Source organism: Gymnoscopelus braueri, assembly GCF_963280865.1.
Source record: "Gymnoscopelus braueri genome assembly, chromosome: 9".
Classification (NCBI taxonomy): Eukaryota; Metazoa; Chordata; class Actinopteri; order Myctophiformes; family Myctophidae; genus Gymnoscopelus; species Gymnoscopelus braueri.
Window position 1 is genome coordinate 181811 of NC_137610.1, and position 24606 is coordinate 206416.

The 24606-nt window shown below is 40.4% G+C and overlaps 1 protein-coding gene across 1 annotated transcript in view; it reads right to left on the reverse strand.

The window, feature by feature from the left end:
• LOC308091627 (uncharacterized protein) overlaps nt 1–24606 on the reverse strand; it is a 69369-nt gene that overhangs the window by 36425 nt on the left and 8338 nt on the right. Inside the window, exons 6-26 of the mRNA XM_080437289.1 lie at nt 24344–24434; nt 22684–22790; nt 21400–21526; nt 20352–20456; nt 19018–19143; nt 18498–18615; nt 17216–17354; nt 16000–16110; nt 15115–15184; nt 11477–11614; nt 9884–10048; nt 9250–9344; nt 8043–8169; nt 6684–6939; nt 5692–5759; nt 5238–5338; nt 4169–4320; nt 3214–3352; nt 2197–2307; nt 1901–2080; nt 330–569 (exon numbers count right to left, since the gene is read on the reverse strand). Of these exons, the coding sequence (XP_080293415.1) occupies nt 330–569; nt 1901–2080; nt 2197–2307; nt 3214–3352; nt 4169–4320; nt 5238–5338; nt 5692–5759; nt 6684–6939; nt 8043–8169; nt 9250–9344; nt 9884–10048; nt 11477–11614; nt 15115–15184; nt 16000–16110; nt 17216–17354; nt 18498–18615; nt 19018–19143; nt 20352–20456; nt 21400–21526; nt 22684–22790; nt 24344–24434 (2766 nt within the window). The remainder of the gene's footprint in view (nt 1–329; nt 570–1900; nt 2081–2196; nt 2308–3213; nt 3353–4168; nt 4321–5237; nt 5339–5691; nt 5760–6683; nt 6940–8042; nt 8170–9249; nt 9345–9883; nt 10049–11476; nt 11615–15114; nt 15185–15999; nt 16111–17215; nt 17355–18497; nt 18616–19017; nt 19144–20351; nt 20457–21399; nt 21527–22683; nt 22791–24343; nt 24435–24606) is intronic.

Sequence of the window (24606 nt, forward strand, 5' to 3'; positions counted from 1 at the left end):
GTGGAAAGTACATTTACTCAGGTACAAGCACACAAAACGTTGCATCGCCACACTGTCAGCTATTTTCAAAAGATGTGTATACATTTTGAAATGGGACATTCTGGATAATGAGTACTTTAACTTTTTGTACTTTAAGTACATTTTGTGAAAATGTTTTATTTGTGTTGTTAAAATGTTAAAAAAATATTCCATTATGTAACTTTGTTTTTAATATATATCTTTTGAAAATAGGCAGATCTACATTATTTTCAAATAGCTGATTCTTTTGGGCTTGTTTTCATAGAGCTGGCCCGCTTGTTTCTCTCACAAAATCTGGCAACGCTGCGTACCACAGAGTGACAGGAGGAGAAGACGTTGCTCTGGATCAGACTGCATTGTTTCTGGGCCCAGGACATCCTGTAGGGGTTGGTGGAACACGGGCTCCTCTTCGTCGCGGCGTCCGGACAGCTGTCGGAACGTTTCCAGCTGTTTCCAAACGCCAGCGGGCTCACCACCACCGCTAGGCTCCTGGTGGCAAAGTCATTGTTGCCGTCGCCATCGTAGTTACCACAAAGACCACACAAATGGCCCTGCATGGGGGGGAAGACATTATTATTATTATTTAACCAGTAAAAAAACAAGGCCAAGAGGCAGATAAGGTAGACAATTTCCCAAAAAAGAAAGGCATGTGACTAACAGACTACCAAAATGACTTATCTTGGTAAAATTAAATGTAAAATAATGCAATAAAACAATACAAGAGGTCATTATGAAGAAAAAAAGGGACTACACATTAAAACAGGGCTGCTGCGGTATTTTTATGGAAATAACCAAAACAATGGAGCTGGCACAAAAACTAATTTCACCCACTGTTTCACACCTGTAAACCTGTGATGTGACAATAAAGTTGATTCTGATTCTAATCTTTGGGAGATTATGCATGCCAATTCTTTAATTGCATCTTAAATGCAACAGTCATGCCATTGGGCTGAAGTATCCGAATCCTAACCAGGCAGGCTCTATTAGCTCAGTGGTTAAAAAAGATTAAAGAAACCGGGTTCAAATCTGGGGTAGAAGAGGAAAGTTACATAGTAAAGCTTTAATATAGGCTATTTAAAAAAGTATTAACTAGATGGGTTACCTTATACTGACTACTAGCTGCATATTGTACCTTATACTGACTACTAGGTGGTTACTGTACCTTATACTGACTACTAGGTACTTGCTGTACCTTATACTGACTACTAGTTGGTTACTGTACCTTATACTGACTACTAGGTGGTTACTGTACCTTATACTGACTACTAGGTGGTTTCTGTACCTTATACTGACTACTAGGTATTTGCCGTACCTTATACTGACTACTAGGTGGTTAGTGTACCTTATACTGACTACTAGGTGCTTATTGTACCTTATACTGACTACTAGTTGGTTACTGTACCTTATACTGACTACTAGGTGGTTAGTGTACCTTATACTGTCTACTAGTTGGTTACTGTACCTTATACTGACTACTAGTTGGTTACTGTACCTTATACTGACTACTAGGTGCTTATTGTACCTTATACTGACTACTAGTTGGTTACTGTACCTTATACTGACTACTAGGTGGTTAGTGTACATTATACTGACTACTAGGTGCTTACTGTACCTTATACTGACTACTAGTTGGTTACTGTACCTACTGACTACTAGGTGGTTAGTGTACCTTATACTGACTACTAGTTGGTTACTGTACCTTATACTGACTACTAGGTGGTTAGTGTACCTTATACTGACTACTAGTTGGTTACTGTACACTGACTACTAGGTGGTTAGTGTACCTTATACTGACTACTAGGTGCTTACTGTACCTTATACTAACTAACTACTAAGTGCTTACTGTGACTTATACTGACTTATACTGAGGTGGTTAGTGTACCTTATATGTTGGAGTGATCTTGATGAAGATGCTGGTCTTCTTGTCCCACATGAGGATGAGTCCGTTGTCAGCCTGGACCACCAGGTAGATTCCTACAGAACTAATGTGGAACGGGACACTCTGGCTCCTGTTGCTGTGGACCAGCTGGTAGTTCCCGTCACTTAGCTGCAACTCTGAGCTCTAAGGACACAAATACAATGTTTTACGTTATATTAATTGTGTCAGTATAATACAAAGATTGCACATATTATTATTTTCTTGTTATACTTTCAAAGACAAAGGTGTATTTTCTTTACCCCCAGGAAGATCTTGATGGACTTGGAGCAGGTGGTTCCTGTGGTTCCACAGGGAACGTTCTCAGTGATCACCCTGAAGCTCCCACTGGCCTGCTGACTGCCACAGTAGTCCTGAGGTAGAACACATTAGAAAACATTAGAGATCATTAGAGATCATGAGGGTACATTAGTGAACATTGAGGAACATTAGGGAACATTAGAAAACATTAGGGAACAGAGAACATAGTTAGAGCAGTGTGTGTGTGTGTGTGTGTGTGTGTGTGTGTGTGTGTGTGTGTGTGTGTGTGTGTGTGTGTGTGTGTGTATACACACACACACACACACACACACACACACACACACACACACACACACTATATATATGTGTGTATAATATATATATATATATATATATATATATATATATATATATATATATATATATATATATATATATATATATATATATATATATATATATTCACAGCTGTATGTAGTACCTGTGTTAGAGAACATTCACATCTGTATACCTGTGTTAGAGTATATTCACATCTGTATACCTGTGTTAGAGTATTCACATCTGTATACCTGTGTTAGAGTATTCACATCTGTATACCATGTGTGAGAGTATATTCACATCTGTACACCATGTGTGAGAGTATTCACATCTGTATACCTGTGTGAGAGTATTCACATCTGTATACCTGTATACCTGTGTGAGAGTATTCACATCTGTATACCTGTGTGAGAGTATTCACACAGGGGCGGGCATAGCTGAGTGGTTAGTGAGCCAGAGGCCCTGGTTGCCCCAGGTACGATTCCAGGCCAGGCCAGCAAATGTGTCGATGAAATGAAATTTGTCCCTGAGCAAGACTCTTAACCCCTAATTGCTCACAGGCCCTCATTGGAAACAAGACCCTAAGGACATTCATGAATGGACCTGTTAAAGGAATTATCCTTATCCTTATCTATCTGTATACCTGTGTGAGAGTATATTCACATCTGTATATCTGTGTTAGAGTATTCACATCTGTATACCTGTGTTAGTGTATATCCACAGCTGCCCTCAAAGTTGAAGCGTTTTCCGTCAAACGTGCCATAATGTCCGTCGCCATAGACCGAGCACGTTCCATGACACAGGTTACTGGAACACTGCCATCTGCGGTCCTTACAGGTACTGCACATTGGAGGAAGAAGATCATGATAATTAAAGCTTAAAGTCTACAATGTTATTGATCCAAGCCGTCGAGTGGTTGATCATTCAAATAAACATGCTCTGAATATGTGCGGCCCACCCATCTGGCCACTTAACACAGCAGCCAAATGGCTGTCGCGTTAAGTGATTGAAGATTGGCAGGCCGTGGAGGCTTTCGAAATGTTTAAGTGGGATCCAGAAAAAGTTGAGAACGCTGCAATAGAGGGCATGACATTCTTGACTGTATATGTAACCTTTTCATCATGTGTAGGCGCAGGTCCGTTTAAATGGGGTGAATATGAGTTTTATTGTGTGTTGTTTTGTTTAAAATAAGTTGTTTTAAATAGCTCTATATTCCCATAGTAATCATTTCTATAGACATGTTGTTTAATAACAGAGGTCTCCCTGTCTCTCCAGCACTTTAGTAAGTAGAACATACATATCCAGGTCAGGATACCAATTTCATCCCATCAGGAGAGATAACTCATACAGGAAACGGGATAAACAAGTTAAGTTTAGTTAAATTGTAGGTGGATGAAAAAAAAAAGAGCAGACAAAATTGCAGATCTGCAAGCTAACAATGTGGTGCGATGCGATGTTTTTCCGAGGTTGTAGATCTGCTAAATCTTGTATGGGGTTCCCTGGCACAAAATATTTTCAGGTAGGTGCCAAAAGCATATTAATGTGGGGGTCCTTGACTTGAAATTGTTTGAGAACCACTGGTCTAATCTGTGTGTGTGTGTGTGTGTGTGTGTGTGTGTGTGTGTGTGTGTGTGTGTGTGTGTGTTTCTCTCTTACCAGGTGTTACAGTCCACCTTGATACTGGCTCCTGGCTGATAGGGGGCGCCGTTGTGGATGCATGGACACTCGGCTGGCTTGATGCAGCCTCCTTTACCGTCCGACACCAACTCAGATGGACACACACACCCAGACACACACTCTGTGCTCACCTGAGGGTTCAAACACAACCCGAGGGTTAAAACGTAACTGCATGAATAGATCTGTATTATAGTTCACAGCAATCAACTGTGTCTATAAGGCATTATAAATGTACTTATAAGGCATTATAATCTGTTTATTAAACGGCTTGATTCCGAATGGTCAATTTTTTTGTAATGACCGTTGCTGTCAATAGCAGACAGATGGAGTCAACGCACCTGAATTAACCACTTAAAGGTAGGGTAAGTGATTAACTTTAGTTAAAATAAGTGTTAACTAGCTCTATATTCTGATAGTACTCATTGCTATAGAGTGTTTGTTCAGTAAAAGGAGTCTCCCATGTCTCTCCAGCTCTTTTTCCGTATTCAACCCAGCAGCCATTATAAACAAACACACAGAATTATTTTTACAGCTAAAGAGTACAGAGTAAAAAAACGTTAGAGGTGAGAAAGACAACGCCATAGCAGAATATTGATTAGTATTTGACCAACACTTCCTACAGGAGTTCATAGCACCTTATAAAGCATTTATAATCATCATAATGTCAATCATAATGCTTCATAATTGCTGGACACTGTCAGACCCCATGTGTTTATAGGATAACAGATAACAATCGCAGAAAGATTGTTATTTTGAGAGCGAAATGCCCCACAATATGAATACATTTTGTATTATGTTTTGTTCTGGTGGTAACTGTTGTATAATCTCAATATTACACTTGAGGGTGGCTTTACTGTGATTATTGGCACTTCAGTCTCGTTCCTGACCGCATCACTGTCGTGCCAATAATCGCTGTAAAGCACACCCTCTCGTGTAAAATTGCTTAATTATAATTCTCATAATTGTAATACAGCGTGCATGTGTGCGTGCGTGCGTGCGTGCGTGCGTGCGTGCGTGCGTGCGTGCGTGCGTTCGTGCGTGTACATACACAGTCCATGTCCATAGTGTGACAGCTCTTCTGACATTCAGATCCTTTGGTTCCGGGTTCCACACTGGAACAGTTGAAGAACACAGTGGGCGCGCTGCAAGCTGCAAAGGGTACAAAAACAAACCTGCTATTATTCACTCATTTATTTCATTTGTCTCTGATGGAGAGCTGGTTGCAGCTGACCATACATCGCTTTTTGCTATCATAACTTTTTCTTTTTTTTTTATCGACAGATTATAGTTTATTTTAGAAGTCAACTTATAGTTGTTATTGTAGAATGATATTGTGAAGATGGTCACCAGAGCATTTAATGCACATAAGGCATTCAAACTTTTTTTACACTCAAATACACTACGGAAGTATGTGATCTATAAACAGATGAATCATTGTATTTAGTTAACATTTGTGTACAGTGTACAGTGTGAAATAGTTGGTTTTGAAACATTAAACTTACATGGCTGCTTGTAAGTTTGCTCCATTTCTGGCACCCCAAGGCAGCTGATACGTCCCATCTTACAGGTGCTGAACAAACAAACAAACAAACAAACACATAAATATATACATATATAGATGTATGGATGTATGGATGGATGGATACATAATCTTTTTTTTTAAAGGTAAATAAATAAATACATTTAAAACAAGGCTTTCACATCTTGACCCCATATTCTTCAGCAGCAAATTGCTACGATAACACTCTGAATCACATGTGGTGACCATGGATAATAATAATAGTAGTAATAATGGATTTTATTTATAACGCACTTTACATTTGCAGGAAATCTCAAAGTGCTACAGATTAGAAGGCAATTGCATAAAAACAGAAACATCACACCAGTAAAAGAAAACAATAACTAGGAAACTAGAAGAAAACTATTAAAACATGGGGGCATAAAGCCTAGAAGTAAAACCAGCAAAAAAAAAATGCTTTGCTAAAAAGGTAGGTCTTTAGTCCTCTCTTAAAACAATCAACTGACTGTGGAGCTCTCAGGTGGACAGGGAGGGCGTTCCACAGTTCGGGGGCGGCCGAGCAGAAAGCCCGGTCGCCCATGGTACAAAGGTTTGCCTTGTGGGTTTTGAGGAGGTATGTGTTTGAAGAGCGGGTGTTGCGGGTTGAGGGTTGTAGGGGGACTAATTCCTTGAGGTAGGAAGGAGCGTTGCCGTGGATGCACTGATGCGTCAGAAGGGATACCTTGTATTGGGTTCTAGAGGAGACGGGAAGCCAGTGGAGTGAACGGAGGATGGGTGTGATGTGATCATGTTTATGCACTCTCATCAGGATCCTAGCCGCGCTGTTTTATTTATATTTCAGTTATTTGTCATATCTGCCCTGTGCATTTTTTGATTACGAAGCCTAAAAGGCTTCATATGTTCCAATGTTCAACGCCAAACACACAATTGAATCGTTAATCGCAATTATTTGAGTGACAATTAAAAGCCCCATACCACATGATGCCGTCCTTGTTGATGACTTCACCAGGGAGCAGTGTTGAGCCTTTGTCGTAACAGGGGCAGCCAGTAGGGTGCACACACTTCCCCGTGTCGTCCAGGTACTTCCCCTCGGGACAGACGCATCCGTCCACGGGGGAGAAGGTGATGGAGCAGGTGGGGTCAGCCTGGGCCAGGCAGCGACAGCTCCCCCTGGTGGTAGTGATGTTGTGGCTGTACACCATAGTACTGGGGCAGGACTTCACATACTTACCTGAGGAGAACATAATGAGAAGATAAGTGGTGTGTGAAGTTACTAAGTACCTTCACTCAAATACTATACTTCAGTACAATTTTTAGGAACTTTTACTTTAATTGAGTTAATTTGTTAAAGGGTAAGACCACTTTGGTAGAGGTTTGGGTTGTGTAGTTACCTTGCCATGATGTAACCCCAAAGGTGGGCAAGAAATAAAAAATAATTGCTCCATTGATTAGAAATTGATAATTCAAAAAATGCTCCTCGTTGACTTACATTGTACGGTAAAACAGCTCTCAAAGTCACTCTTTTAGCACATAAATGAACCCAAACATAGCTGATTCAGGCAATATAGAGCATCACCAAACCCAGTACTGTTTGTTTTTTTAATAAAAATGTCAACTTCCTGTTGATTTTACTATTTGAAGATTTGGATCCGGATCCGCGGATCCAGTCCAGGTTTTCTACTTATTAAAAATGGCAAAATCAACAGGAAGTTGACATTTTTATTAAAAAAAAAAACAGTACTGGGTTTGGTGATGTTCTATATTGTCTGAATCAACTTTGTTTGCGTTCGTTTATGTGCTAAAAGAGTGACTTTGAGAGCTGTTTTACCGTACAATGTAAGTCAATGAGGAGCATATTTTGAATTATCAATTTCTAATCAATGGAGCAATTATTTTTTATTTCTTGCCCACCTTTGGAGTTACATCATGGCAAGGTAACTACACAACCCAAACCTCTACCAAAGTGGTCTTGCCCTTTAAATACTTTATACTTCTCATTCAGTGGAGTGTTGTTGGGGGAGAGGGGCGCTTTTTTCCCCCTTGCCTCTGTCCTTAATAGTGAACAGTTTTCTACAGTGTTTTCATTTTTTTTAGGAATGTACAATGGAAAAATTCAGTTCTTTAAAAAAAAGTGTTTCTTTTTTTGTTTGTATTATCTTATGTATTGGAAATCACCATACAATACAAAAAAAAGAAAAAACCCTGAACCTTGGCTTCAAAAAGGAAATACGTACTGAACCAAACATTTTTATGTAACGTTATACAGCCCTACTGATAATTGAATGTTTACTCTTCCGTTTACTTGTGACAGCACACGGTTCAGCCTCCACTCACCACAGACAGAGTTCCTCCAGCCGCTGAGCTGGACACCAGCAGCAGAGCAGGCGTGAACGTAGGAGGATATGACAGCACACATACAGTCCTCACTCTTCTCACAGTTACATGTGTCATACGTGCAGTACTGTAAACAGAAACCACACAGTTACATGTGTCATACATGCAGTACTGTAAACAGAAAGGGATATTTCACTTTCAAACATGTTTGGGGTCATTTTAACGTCTACTCAGACTTTTGAGAGCACCTAGACAGTTTTTAAGTTGCTTGATTCAGTATTTAGATATTTGATATATTTGATATTAATTTTATCCGACACGCCCCCTTCCTATAGAAACCCATCGTAACTCCAAACTCCATTTTAGCCATGTTAGATTCATTGAAAACACACATCCTTTGTTCTGGTGACTGGTATTGGCCTTTTAATACTATGTGAGGGGTCCATGTTTTTTCAATTATTTTTTTATAATTTCTTTGGAAAAAGAAAAAAGAAAAGAAAAAACTAATAAATAAAATCAAATAAATGTACAAAATAATTGGAAAAACACGGCCCCCTCACACATTTGAAGGATAATATCAGTCACCAGAGTGTGTTTTTTCAACAAATCTAACTTGGCTAAAATGGAGTTTGGGTTTGTATAGGAAGGGGGCGTGTCTGAAAAAAATTATATCAAATATCTAAATACTGAATCGAGCAACTCAAAAACTGTCTGGGGTGAAACACAAAAGCTTGAGACGCTAAAATGACCCAAAACATGTTTGAAAGTGAAATTTCCCTTTTTTGTACGCCTGATTTGTACGTAGTTGTTCATCCCGGAGCTACAGCAGAGAGGGAGGAGCTACAGCAGATTATAGATTATATTATTTAGCATTATAGCTAAACCAGCATTTCCCAACCTGGCCTGGGTCCGGGCCTCCCTTAGGGGGCACCAAAGATCAATGGTGGGGAGTGAGGCCTTGTCTGTTTGGGGGCAGTCCAAATTTGTAAACAACATCTTGCTTTTAATCCACGTTGGCTATTTTTAGAATTCAACATACAATAAGTATATATATATAGTGTGCGTGTGCGTGTGCGTGCGTGTGTGTGCACGCGTGTGTGTCTCAGCTTTCGTCCAATGGAAGTTTGCGGGCTCCAATAAGGAACAGTGGCTGTGTGCTGTTGATGTATTCATGTGAAAATCAGCACACTACTGCGCTGGGACTTACCTCTTTATAGGTGTCAGGACTGATCTCAGAGTGACAGGGTGCAAACACTCCCTGAGGGTCTGTCAGCAGAGAGCACCAGTGCTGAGCGTACTTCTCTGCAATGACACACAAACTATTAGTCCATCCATCCATTAAACATGCATTAGTTTTGTAGATGCAGCAAAGAATCCAGTCCAGGAAATCAAGGCCTCTCACATATTTACATATTAATGGAATTGTAATAATCAATCAATCAATGACATACAGTAACTGATGTTTAGATTTTTAAGTAAACCTGCAATAATAAACTAAATGAGTTGATATAAACAGCGATTGTTAAAGATTTTAGCGCATGCTACAGTAACTTTATTAATTCTGAAAATGTTCATATACTGGTACTTTAAATCAACAATTATGACATAATTTGCCGAGCGTTGCGAAGTCCGCTTGAGCCGACTCAGCGCCATTCGAGTTGATGTCCCTGATGATAGGGACAGAATTGTAACTCATCCCCCCTAGTCAACATGTGTCGTATCCCCCCCCCCCTCCCTCGAGTCAAACGTTTGACTTCTTGGGATATCCGTCCCAAGAAGTCACCCGTTTTGGGGTCTTGGGGTGAGAATGCGTTGGTGTGTGTAGAGATGATAATATGTACCGTTTTCCAGGCTGAGGCTACAGGGGTCATCAAAGTGTGTTTTCACGTCAGAACATCTGGCGAGGGTCTTCCAGCTGTTGACGAAGCCCGCGGCCGTGCCCTCTATGACCCCGCCCATCGTCATGAAGTCATCACCCTGGTTACTGTTAAAATTACCACATAGACCTGGGAAAAAAAACCCACCTGTGTTAAACTCATTATCATAATCTAATTATCACCCCGGTTACTGTTGGAGTTCCCCCACACACCTAAAAAAGACACACTTTAATTAATTAACTAATTACCATAATACATTTATAACCACACTTTTAACTCATTAAAAGCAAAGCTTTTCAAAAGTGATCAACATTTTTTCAAAACGAGCTGATCTACAAGTTCACAGTGAGCTTATAATTTTTCTTTTTTTTTCAAAGAGAATTGAGTGAAAAAAGAGCGCACCAAGTGCAGTTGCAACTCAGGTTGGGTTTGCTGATTGATTGAATACCTAACCTAAGTTGAGTATCGCAAAATTGGCAAGACAGCTGCCCTAGAAGGAGCCCCTAGGCTGCCGGTCATGATTCTAGAGTTGGGCAGAGCACTGACGACTCAGACGGGTGTGATCACTGAACTGAAGCGTGGCATGAATGACATCATCGAGAAAAAACACACGCCGGACACCATCCTGGCATTGATCTTTGAGAAAGAGCATAAGCTAGACACTATCCTGGCATCGATCTCTGAGAAAGAACACAAGCTGGATAACATCCTGGCATCGATCTCGGACTTGAAACGTGTTGCGGATGACATCTCAGCTAAAGATCGCATACTGGACGTCATCGATGAGAGACTCACCGCTCTGCGAGGCAAAGTGAATATGTTGAGAGCCAGAATGGCGACTTCGGGTCGGAGCCTAATCAAGGACGTCTCCCACAGCTGCACAACTTGCTGTGTTTATCGCAAAGACACCAGCGAATGAGACAACAAGACTGGGTGAAACTCCAAGGACAAACTCCAGGCCTTACTCTCTACACCCCCCCTTTGGTGGAGTTCGATGGTTTAGCAGAAACTTTGAGGATCCAATGGAGTTAGCTGGTTTTGTCAGAAGCACTTTTTAATACTTTTCATTGGTCCAATATTTTTTTTACCAACACGCAGACGTAAAGGGTGTTCAATAGCACTGATCTATGGGGAAAAAATGCAGAAGCGGAAAAATGGAGTTAGCTGGTTCCTGCCGGACAGCAACGACACATACATACATCCGTTTGACTACGTATAGAGGGTTTAAGTTTTCTTATCTTCTTATCACCTGACAGGGGGGAGTTTCCCGGTTAGCACATGGTTTAGTGTCCAAGTAGCTCATGTGGTAGAGCTCTCGCCTTTGGACCACAAGGTCATGGGTTCAATCCCAGGCACCGCCAACACGGCACGAGGTGCTTGGGTGCGGCAAGTCATGCGGTAAGTACTGGGAGCTGATGGTAGGTGTGGAGCTCCACCTCAGCAATCCATCTCCCAGGGGCTAGCGCATTGTAACGGGGACAGACTCCTGGGAATCCCCCGCGTTTCATACCCAAAATAAGCCTCTCCCGACCTACTTATTAGGGCTGTAATACGTACCGCAAGTCTTCCCTTTGTGTCGGGGGTCCGCTGTGACATAGACCTGCATACGGGGCTGGATCTGAACCTTCAGCTGCATCCCCAGTGATGTGTGGACCACCAGGTAGAAGGAGGACGCTCTGAATGTGGACACACCAGCTGTAGGGACAAAACCACAGTGAGTTCTCTCAATGCAATGCACCAGGTGAAAACTATCAAACCATGTATTATACTGCACAGTACTGTATTATCCTCGTATATCGCCACTGTCGGGTGGAAACCTCTATTATGTCCAAAAACTATAGCCGATACTGATACCGATATTTATTTGTTTCGTTTTTGGTGTTATTATTTCTCTCTTTTGTGCCAGAGAAACAAATAAATCTTCATTCCGAAATAACTGTTCAGAATCTGCAGAAACACAACATAACGGCCTTGATGCAAGTAACATTGGCCAGGTTTCCCAAACGACTTTGAGCTCAGACGCAGCCTAGAAGCTGCGTGAGAGCCTCCACGCACCTGCGCAGTAGCAACCCGCCACGATCTATCTTCATTAGTAGCAGCTGTGTGTGCTCTACGTGGTATCTAAACTGGCTTCAGGAGGCACCATCGTCGCAGGTTCTCATTACGTGTGTGCTAAAACTACATTCGCGAGACAGCATAGACGTAAAGACCTCCTGGACGAAGTCTACGTAAGGCCGACGTAAACTACGTAGGGCTGTCTGCCGCTACACTGCAGTTTAAACACCCTTTGCGAAAGTGAAATGGATCATAAAAATACCAGAGCCAACTGTCAGATGTCCTGAAGCAGTCCACTCCAAATACAACTTTTGAATAATATATTTATGAATGAAATTACAGTGGTGAGTTGACATCTGCAAGTTAAATAAAACACTAAAGTGTCCCCATTATGCAAGTAAATTAAATATACTTAAAATACCAAAAGTAAAGGTATGCAGAATGTCCCATTTCCCAAATTTAATATGTATTAAAATCTTTTGAAAATAGCAGATCTACAAGCTTGTGAAGCGTTGTGAGCTTGTAGATCTGCTAGTTTCAAAAGTTTTTTTAACCATTCATAAAAATGGCGAGCGCAACAGCTGTCACTTTGTGAGAGGAACTGGGGACTTTCATCATAACGTTTAACTATAAAACTTCGAAATTTAGGAAACATGTTTAGCTCAGCATCATTTATATACCTTTAGTTAACTTGCCATATGCTTAATATTTTTATCAGACGATCGGATCATCCGTGAGAGTACAATTTGTAAACTTCGGGTTCATGCATAAAGGACTAAGCAGCGCAGCCCTGGTTCAGAGCGTTAGTGTGTTCCCTCTAACGCCCTGGAAGACCCCTCGCTCTGCGATTGTACAAGGAATTCCGCTGCCCTGCGAGTGCTCAAGAGTAGTAAAAATAAACAAAACCATTTCGCTACTCACCAAAGCAAAGGCTGTTTTGTGTTGTTGAAAGTCTATTCTCGGAGGTGGGAAGCCTCTCAGCACCCCAACTACTCTGTAAAATACACTTTTTGGGCAGCAAATAAAATATGTCAGCGAGACGGAAATTATTTTTATTTACTCCACAGTGCCCTCTACAGATTTGTAGGATTGAACTTACCATTAACCAAAATCTGTAGAGGGCACTGTGGAGTAAATAAAAATAATTTCCGTCTCGCTGACATATTTTATTTTCTGCCCAAAAAGTGTATTTTACAGAGTAGGTGGGGTGCTGAGAGGCTTCCCACCTCCGAGAATAGACTTTCAACAACACAAAACGAGAAAGGGCGTGCAAAAGACCTGGCTATCGAGCTCAGGCTTATTAGCATGACTGGTAACGTGTCGTGCTGGCGAGTGGGAGTTTCGGGTTCAATCCCAGCTCACTGCTTCCCTAAATATGCATGGATCCGGTGTTTATAAATTCTAGTAAATTCCGATCATCTCATAAGAGGTGACAGAGCCAACTGTCAGATGTCCTGAAGCTGTCCACTCCAAATACAACGTTTAGATTCATGAATTAGATTGAGGTGGTGAGGTGATGTCTGCAAGGTAAATATGAAAGTGTATCCCTTATGCAAGTACATAAATATACTTAAACTACCAAAAGTAAAAGTACTCATTGTGCAGAATGTCCCATTTCTCGAGTCTACTATGTATACAAATATTTTGAAAATAGCAGATCTAAAAGCTTGCAATCTGCTATTTTAAAAATATATTTATACATATTAAACTTGGGAAATGGGACATTCTGCGTCCTTTTTAAAATATATATATTTAGGGGCTTTTTTGCCTCTATTTGGACAGGACAATAGACGGACAGTAAAAGGGGAGAGAGACACAGTAAAGGTCGTCGGTACTAGGAGTCGAACCCGCGACAGCTATCATGCTGGATTCCCAAATTGTGTGATATACGCCTAGACCGCTAGGCTAGTGGACGAACCATATAGAAAGCCGTTACTTTTGGTAGTTTAATTTTTTTTCATATACATTTATATCTTGCAGACGTCAGCTGTGACTTTGTGAGGGGAACTGGGGTCTTACGTCCTTTAGTTAACTTGGCTTGCTTAATATTTTTATCAGATGATCAGATCAGAGATCATTCGTGAGAGTACAGTACAATTTGTAAACTTCGGGTTCATGCATAGAGGACGCTCACCCTACCCAAAAAAAAATAATCTGCAAGCTGTCGTTACGCACCGGCCCGGCCGCAATATATATATATATATATATATATATATATATATATATATATATATATATATATATGTGTGTATATATATATATATATATATATATATATATATATATATATATATATGTGTATATATATATATATACATACATATACATATACATAAATTAAATGTGTGTGTGTGTGTGTGTGTGTGTGTGTGTGTGTGTGTGTGTGTGTGTGTGTGTGTGGTCGGTCGGTCTTTTCATAGATCTATTTCGCTACGGGGTGTTACTACCGCCCCAGGGCGCTAGTAACAAAATGCTTCGTAGGAGAGCACTGCAGGGCTACGCCTCTCGCAGAAGTAGGAGGAGAGTAGGATACGCCATTCTGTCTCCCAAATGTAGTTTTAGCAGAAACGTAACGCCATGGACGTGGGAAGCGATTGCACGTTGGGCAGAACCAGCTGCTACTAATGAGGGTAGAGCGTTGGTTTCGCCGGGTCCCAGGCTCTTACGCAGGCTGCGTAGGCAGCGCATGAGCTGAAATCTACGTGGCTGCTATGGTACTGCGCAGATTGTGTGGACACACGTAAGACCCGTCGTAGAACCTGCGCAGATGCTCAACGCAGCATCTCTACGAATCTCGTTGGGAAACGCGGCCATTAACAAGTGTCAACGAGCGTCAGCTGGACAGTGACACAAACACACCACAGCTGTGCTGAACTGAAAGTGACTGGAGTTAGCCCTTGAATATGACATGATGTTTACTGTGATTATGGTACGCCATAGAGTAAAAACTCCTGTAACTTTAACCAGCCGATATATTGGTGCATCCCTAATAAAATATGGAGATACGTTTTCTGCCCAACGGCAACGATATATTGCTTAATAGTTTAATTGACAGACAGACAGACAGACAGACAGACAGACAGACAGACAGACAGACAGACAGAAAGACAAACAGACAGCGAGACAGACAGACATCTCACCAACAGATAAGGGCAGCTCGGAGTAGATTCCATTCACAAACACTTTGCCGTTGGGCATAATGTTGATGACCTGAATGAAAAACAAAAGGTCATGTTAGTAGAAATAATTGATGATTGAGCTCAGAAGGGGGTGCTACTGTATGTACTGTAAGGTGGTGTAAGTCAGTGGTTCTCAACCTGTGGGTCGGGACCCCAAGGAGGGTCCCCACATGATTTGGGGGGGGTCCCCAGATGACAGTAAATTGACAATGTAAGGACTTTTAAGACCTTTTGAATACTGCAAATATTATTATTTTGAGGGGTCCCCAGTTCCAATATTATTAACTTGGGGGGGTCGTGGTCTGAAAAGGTTGAGAACCACTGGTGTAAGTGATAGTTTATGTTGTAATAAGTGGCAAATGGCTCTATACTATATTCTGATAGTAATCAATCATTACAACACGAGCCTCGCAGTTTCAGTGCAGATGTCAGCTTGGGGAGAGGGATAGAGAAAGCTCCCTCCAACTGCTCTCTGGGACTGTGGAATCACTGTTGCCTGTCCATAATCACTATAGCGTTATCGTGGTATACTATGTGACGGAAGCATGCCATGATAGGGTGACCATATTCTGAATACCCAAAAGGACAGGTAGCCCATTCTTCAAACTGCCATATCTTCTGCTTTGCCAGGTCTTACAAATATATTCGGTCAATTTAATTTGCAGAAGAGCTCTCATCTTGCACAGCTGTCTTTTGCTTTGCAGTGTTGATATGGGCTTGCATGTCTAAATAACCTTTATTTGCTACGGACACATACGTAGGTGCCAGCTTTGCAGACAGTACACTCTGCTTCCTATTGGTCACAACCAAGACGGAAACACTGGTACTTATGTGTGTACTACTCACTGTGTTGTGTGCTAGCAGAGCCAGAGTCACAGACTTCAGACACGTCTGGCTGTCTGTCAGTCCACACTGCTCCACATCTCCCAGTAACACATACTGGTGTCCGGTACAGTCCTGAAGACACAAAACCTGTTGTTCACTTACTGACAGCTAAATGGACTACTATTAGACCAGGGATGCAACATAAATCAGTCATCATAAAAATGCAATATCGGTATTGAAGCGCTAAAATAACATCGGTTTTAGCCAATATTGTATTTGATATGTATGAATGTGAAGCTGAGAAAGCCTTTTGTGATAATGAAGGCTTCAAATTCAATCAGTGTTTTATGAATAAGCTTGGGAAAATGATGTTAAAGCAGCACTAGGTAATGTTACAATATAACAATTGGGGTGGTTGTATTTTGTCTCCCTGACATTTACCTGATGGTAAAGATTTAATGTATCCCCTGAGCAAGGAGGCATGCTCTATTAGCTCAATGGTAACAATTTCAGCAGTGGCACAGGAAACCGGGTTCAAATCCGGGGTAGAAGAGAAAAGTTACATAGTGCTTCTTTAAGTAAAAACAGTAAGTTGTTTGAACTAATTAAATATGTGCATATCAACCTAATAAATCAGGGCATAAGAATGTACATTTTAGAAGTCGGAATCTGCACACAGAATCAGTAATTGGATATTGGCAAAATAAATGTAAACATTGTGCATATAGATTTTATGAATAAAGTTTATCATGTGCTTCATATAGTAGGTAATCAAATATGTTAAATACATAAATTAGTACAAAAGTAGTGAAGTACAGTAGATTAAAACACATGAAATACAAGAAAACTTACAAAGAATACACATAAAATACACTTAAAGACAATTGTAATGTCTTTGTTCATAACCAGCAGTTTATCATCGCTGTCGGGTGTCCAAAACCATTTATTTTTATTTTTTATAAAAACATTGTAAAATCGTGAAAATAGCAGATCAACAAGCTCGCACCGCATCGCGACGCATTGTGAGCTTGTAGATCTGCTATTTTCACCACCTTTGTGTGACACTCTTGCATGTTGAAGAAGGGCATTTACAAAAAAAAAACACCAACAAATAAATTGAAATGTGGAGATATGAGGTTTCCGACCGACAGCAACTATATATATATATATATATATATATATATATATATATATAAAAACATGATGTTTGAAGTTTGTGGAGAAAGCTGTGCAATACCTTGGCTAGTACGTAGGAGCAGTCTCCATGGAAGGTGTAGGTTTTACCATCAAACGTGTTGACATGAGAACCTCCCTCCACAGAGCAGGTTCCCGTACACCGCTTCTCCTTACAGCTCCACTGACCTCCCTCACACACACTGTAAGATAACACTTTGTGTTATAAACTTCTCCGAGTGGGGGATGCGGAAATGCAGAACAGTTGAAATATGTACACTAAGTAATTTTTTGGGGATTTTGGGGGGATGTTGACAAATCTGGACATATCTTTTATTTGGGGGGAGGGGGGCGGACAGACGGAAGGACAGACAGACAGACAGACAGACAGACAGACAGACAGACATTATTATTTATTTTTTACCGGTGACGTTTGCGGTTTTTGCACCTTAAGTCTAATCATGAACATACCTGCTGCTACGTGGACCTACCAATGTGTTACCTTAAAGGAGAATTTTGGACTAAGTTTTTCTTACCTTTTCTATGATGTTATGATATCTTAGGATGAATGGTACGGTAGAAAAATTTCATAACTCCATCCCGGGTCCGCCACAGCTTAAAACGTGCGCGGATAGGCCTTGCGCTAGATCGCATATTTTAATAGCTTTTTTTTGGGTTCGTTTTTTGTGAGATCTGACGTTCATAGTGACAGAACACTATGCAACCAAAATAAAAAATCTAATAAAAAATCAAAGTCTCGCTAGACGAGATTGAAATCTCGAGATTTCAATCTCGTCTAGCGAGATTGGGGGGACATTGTTCTGTCACTATGAACGTCAGATCTAAAAAATAAAAATAAAAAGCTATTAAAATATGTGATCTAACGCAAGGCCTATCCGCGCACGTTTTAAGTTGTGGCGGACCCAGGATGGAGTTATGAAAAATGTCTACAGTACCATTCATCCTAAGATATCATAACATCATAGAAAAGGTAAGAAAAACTTAGTCCAAAACTCTCCTTTAACCTCATGTACAAACTGTATCTGCTGCTCTTGTGCTATGTGTATATCTATGTGTAGATGTAGATATTTTGATATGTATATATATATATATTTTTTTATGGTGTCTTTGACTTGCTTGTTTATTGTTTGATTTGCACTCCCTCACCACCCTGTCCCCCCTCCTTTTTCTTCCTCTCCCGTTATGGAAAACAACAAAATGCTGGAGCTTGTGCAAAAAACAAATCTCACCTACTTCTTCGTACAGACAGACAGACAGACAGACAGACAGACAGACAGACAGACAGACAGACAGACAGACAGACAGACAGACAGACAGTGTCCTACCAGGTCTTGCAGTTTCCATCGTAGGACTGTCCAGGCGTATAGGTCTTGTTGTTGTAGGTGCAGGAACAGTCTTTGAGTGGGATACAGCCCTTCTCATTCACATCATCCAGCACCATGCCTGGAAGGTTACACAGCATTATGTTGCTAAATTAGTTAATATAGCATCCCAATAATTGTACTACTTTGTCCAAATGTTATACTTTGGCTATTTAAAAACAATTACGGATGTACTAGCTCACAGCTGTGCATCTGCTATTTTTGAAGATGTTTGGATCATGTTTTAATCATTATTATTATCATTTTTAACACAAATCTTCTCTTCTGCAGGACCCTGGCCCAAGATGTTTTCAGATAGATATCTTAATTTGGGGGTCCATGACATGACAAGAGATTGAGGACCATTGCTTTACCGTATGTAAGGTCTCGTGCACGTGGATATACTATCCCGTGTGTAAGGTTGCGTGCACATGGATGTACTGTCCCTTGTGTAAGGTCACGTGCACGTGTGTGTGTGCTGTACCTTTGGGGCAGAAGCACCCGTCGGTGCAGTGGGTGTCACAGACGTAGCTGGCAGCTGGGTTGGAGCAGGTGTCAGTGCAGGGGCTGCCACACTCCATGTACTCCATGTTGAAAGGACAGCGCCTCCCTGTGGACACAGATCACATCACACCTGGTTAAAAAAATCCATCTGTGCTTTCCTTTATTCATAGACTTTTATTTAAATTTATAACGCGTGTATATCTGCTATTTTCAATTTTTTTTTTAAGTACAAAATAATGCTTGAAGCAGCACTATGTAACTTTCCTCTTCTACCCTGGATACATTTTTATGTCACAGTATGATTGAAAAACCAGTCAGATTGAAGTCAGTTTTCTTCCAGTTCACCTCCCGTGCTCCCCCGCCGCACACACGCGCGCACTAAAAGATTATTTGATTAATCTAAAACATAATCGATAGAATAAACGCTGATAAAATTATTATTATTATTATGAAAATGAAAATATTTTTTTTTATATTACTCTTTGACTGCGGACGACTCGATAACGCGTGAAGTGCTACTTTGTCCAGTTGGCCGTCGACGCGTGCGTTGGACGCGCGTTCATTGTTTAATCTCTGATCGAGCTATTATGCAATGTTTCACTGTAGGTTTCAGGTTCCACTTACTTCACCCACCACTGCATCCGGTTTTATGACGCAAATTCCGTTTCCGGTTTTCTTTTTTTTTCCACGGTCATTTTCGGCCAGAATAGGGAAACACACGTTTTTTCACACGGTATAAAAAACGAACGGAGAGGTCCCCTTCTATAATCTATGGTCTGGGTGACGAACAGTCATCGCCGTCGTGTATCACCGTAATTTTCGCCGATCAGAGAATCTGAGAACACGTCACATCCGGTATGACGTATTTGACTGTGTGGGCCTGTTTGGTAGGGGGCAGCGAGTCAGCGAGCTGATGAAAGTGTCTATTTGGTGCTCTCTAGTGGTGGAACGATCGTATGAGTTCAAAACCGCAGCTAGACTTACTATATGAAAATTAAATAACAAAATAACAAAACAACAAAACAAAAAAACACGAAAATCACTGGCACCAGTACTTTATGAAAATACTCTGGCAGTCAAAGAGTTAAAGGAAATGACAGAGCATTATTTTAAGATAAAATAAAACACAATTAAATTACCCACACACTGTCTACACTTGCACAATAAGAACAACTTTATTTAGGCAACGTTTCAGTCAATAGACCTTCTTCAGGCATCAGGCAAGTGTAGATGGTGTGCTGATCAGGTGTGCACAAGACTTTGTTGTTTCCTAAGACAAAACATAAATAATGTGTGTGCGTGTGTTGTCCTTACCGCAGTGTTGGGGGGTTCTCCACTGCTGTGGCGTGCGTCCGGCGTGGACACACTGTCTGGAGAACTCGGAGAGCGTGCTGCACAGACACACGCTGCTGTCGCCGCCTGAAGCAACAATCAACAAGGTTTCATTTGTCACTAGCGTATGCGATGCAGGACTTGCTTTACAAAATTGCGCTAACATTCTTTCGTAATAATGTATTAAAGCAAAAAAGACAACATAATAATATTAATAATAATGATAATAATAATAATAATAATAATAATAATAATAATAATAATAATAATAAGGGTAATAATAATAATAATAATAATAATAATAATAATAATAAATATACAGTGAAGAATATACATAGGGATAATAGCTTTTCATTTAGCAGCAGTGGTGGAAAAAGTACTCAAATGTTTTTACTTTATATCCACCTCATTTTAATGGGTTAAGTTAAAAGTGTTTTTTTTTCTTAAAATAATAATAATTGTGAGTCATTGTGAGTCAGAAATAAAAAAAATACTTGAGTAAAAGTACAAAAGTATTGGTATGAAAATGTACTTAAAGTACCAAAAGTAAAAGTACTAAAATGTTTGAAAATAGCAGATCTACAAGCTCACAACCCGTCGCGATGCAACGCGCTGTGAGCTTGAGATCGGCTATTTTCAAATAGATTAGGTGTAAAATAGGGCTAAAGTGATTAATGTATGCTTTATAATATAATAATGCATATCTGCAAAGTAACTAGTAAGTGAGGTTAAATACGTGACAAACTTATACTGCATAATGAGCACTTTTACTTTTGGTAGTTTAAGTACATTTTGATGCCAATACTTTTGTACTCTTTACTGAAGTAAATTTTGAACACCAGACTTGTACTTGTAACAGAGTATGTCTACATTGATACTTTTACTTAAGTAAAACATTTCAGTACTTATTCCACCACTGACTAAACCTAGAAAAGTTTCAGACAGCTAAAATATGACTAAAACTAAATGTAATTTGGTTCAAAAGACAAACACAATTTCAAACTGATGTACACAGAATGAGCACACACACCTGGCAGCGTGCTGTTGGCACAGTGACACACGTCAGCCATGCACACGTCTACGAACGAGGACAAGTCCAGCACATCTGCACAGCTGCTGAACGCCGGAGCTGAGAACATCTGCTCGCACAACGGTTTCTGTTCACGACAAGACAGGGGAGACCATGCATTTATTTTGATTTATTTATTAAAACCCGGGAAAGTATCCGTGTCATTTTACATTTTAGCTATATACTGTGTGTGTGTGTGTTTTTCAAGAAATAGCAGAAATAGTACAAGCTCATAGCACATCACTTTGTGCCGTGCTATGAGCTTGTAGATCTGCTATTTTTGAAAAGTTGTGACAATGTGTTTAAAAAAAATATTAAACTCAAATCTTTGCCTCTGGTGGTCCCTGGAACAACATGTACTGAGGTGGGGGGTCCGCTGTCAAATACATATAATTTTGTGGTTCCTTGATAAGAAAAGGTTTTGAGCACCACTGATATAGCAACATACGTTTTTCAGAAAAGGATTTAGAAGACAATTTTAGAAAGGTCTCAGGTAAACACGAGTAAAACCGTTGTTGAAAAATACACCCGTTTACTGCCATCAACGAGTATAACCTTCTTTTTTTTTCAATGTATCCACACAGAACCAGAGATATCACGATCCAAAGATTTCTAGCTCCATTCACTCCTTTGTTTAACTTATTACTTTAAATTCCTATATCTCGGCTCCTGTGTACTTTTTTTTTTACCATGGCAGTGGGGGAAGTAAAAAAAAAAAAACCTCTGGCAGGGAATGTGTTGGGTTAAGTTAAAAGTGTTTTTCTCCATAAAATAATAATAATTGTGAAAATAGCACATCTAAAAGCTCACAACGCACCACGATGTAACGCATAGTGAGCTTGTAGATCTGCTATTTTATTATTTTAAAAGGGCTTAACTGATTAATTCATGTTTTTTGTAAGTTTGTAAGTTCTATCTCTTGGGTCTCGGGCGAAAAAGTTTGGGAACCAGTGCTCTGATTGATCATTGAAATAAGCATGCTTTGAAAATGCACTGGGCCCACCCATATGACCACTTCACACGGCTGCCGTGTTAAGTGTTATTTCAGAACAGTTATTTCTTATAATGAAGATGTATTTGTTTCCCTGGCACAAAAGGGGGAAATAATAACACCAAAAACTAAATAAACAAATAAAACAGTATCGGCTGTTGGTTAAATTGTTATTTTAAACATCGGTATCGGCCAAGAATTTCCATATCGGTATATCCCTAATATATATATTTACATATATGTATAGCTGTTACCATGTTGTGGCAGCTCTTGGTGGGGGGTAAGGTGAAGTCAGAGCAGCTCTCAGTGGGACCATCGATTCTCCATATGTTACCGTAGTCTGAGGGGGACATCTTACCACCTAATGACACATGAAAAATAATAATAGTAAATAAGCATGTCAAATAAATCCATGGCGTCAGTAAGTGTTGTCAATGCAATGAAGGGCCTGGAACAGTAATTCCATATTTGGCCATGGCTGATGTCAGCATTGAGTTCAAGTTGATAGTATTGAGCCTTTATCGGCCACATAACTATTTATTTTGCCCTCCTACATTACAATTGGGCAAGAGCTTTGACCCTCTTTGACAATACAGCACTCCTTAGAAAAGGTGTTCACGAAGTCCAGGTTTGTTTATTTTTGAAAATAGATTAAATCTTTTCAACATGGAAACAATTATGACGATTATGCTAAACAATTGCGATTATCTCAAATAATTGCAGTTAGGCGATTACGTCATAATTGTGACAGGCCTATACCACGGCTGAAGTTCCAATAGTATTTATGGTTGTTGTTGTGTGCACTCAAGCGAAGCATGCAGATCTACGTAAAGACTTGTGAGACTGGCAAGAGCATCACCCTCGGGCTGGAACCAAAAATCGTGGACAAGACCAACGAGGTTCAGTAACACCGTTGAGCAGCTACATCACCATCACTGTTGACCTCTGGGAGGTGACCTCTGGGGCGTACCCGGCACGTCGGGAAAGCATGCACATATTTGGAAAAACCCTCACTAGCAACACCTCAACATTAAACCAACTGACACCACTTTGCACCTGCTGCTTTGTGGGGAAACGTCCTGACTAGTAAGACCATCACCCTCAACGTTAAACCAAGTGACACCATTAAAAATGAAGGCATTCCCCCTGACCAGCAGAGGCTGGTATTCAGTAGCAGGCTACTGGAAGATGGCTGCACCCTCTAAGACTATAACATCCAGAACGAATCCACCCTCCACCTCGTGCTGTTTTTCGGGGGTGCTAGCAAGACACCCTTGAGAAGCTTAACCAAGGTGACGCCTTTGAGCAATGGTTCTCAAAGTGGGGTACGGGGACCACCAGGGGTCCTTTAGGGGTTTCCAGGGGGTGCCGAGCCAATATGTGTTAATATTGCCTCAAAATCAATTTAAAGGACAATTGTGGACTAAAATAACATATAGCCTTTTTTTCCTACTAATATTGATCCCAAATGACTGGCCATGGGGTCTATTTGCAGAATTGCCCCTATAGCATAGAGCAGAGCCCATAAGCATAAACGTTTTTGTTTTTGTTTTCATGAATCTGTCATTACACTCGCATCCATGCCTTGGTTGTCCCAAATGGAAATGGATTTTCATTGGTGATTTTAACACAGAGGTCACTAATAAATCCTGTGCCACCTTCAAAGGTCTGGACAGGTTTAGCAGGGCCTTTAGACTGATCCAATGATGATCCATAACCCACACGTATTGATGATTTTTGTTTTCTTTGGAGTTCCATTTGTACACTCAGAGTTATGGGGTCCTTGAAATTAAAAAGTGTGAGAACCACTGTGCTACACTAAATAGAAGTAAGGAAGAGGCCCAAATGTATTTCCAATATGGCCGCTGTGCATAGAGCCTATTGGGAGAAGGAAAAAAAAACGTGGTAGGTTACCATGGCTGTAGAACTCGTTGTGTTGCTGGACTCCATTGAAGTCTCCACACAGACCACACGTTTGGTTCTTGTACTTTGCATCCAGCTCCACCTGCATTGGTGGACAGTAACAAAGTCCATTTACTTGAGCACTGTACATGTTCATGTTTTGTGTAGCTGTAGGCTACTGTACTTGAGTATTTGTATTTTTTTGTTTACCATACGGGTGCTATAGATCAGTGTTGATTTTGTCGCATAAACTGTGACGAAAATGTTTTGTTGAC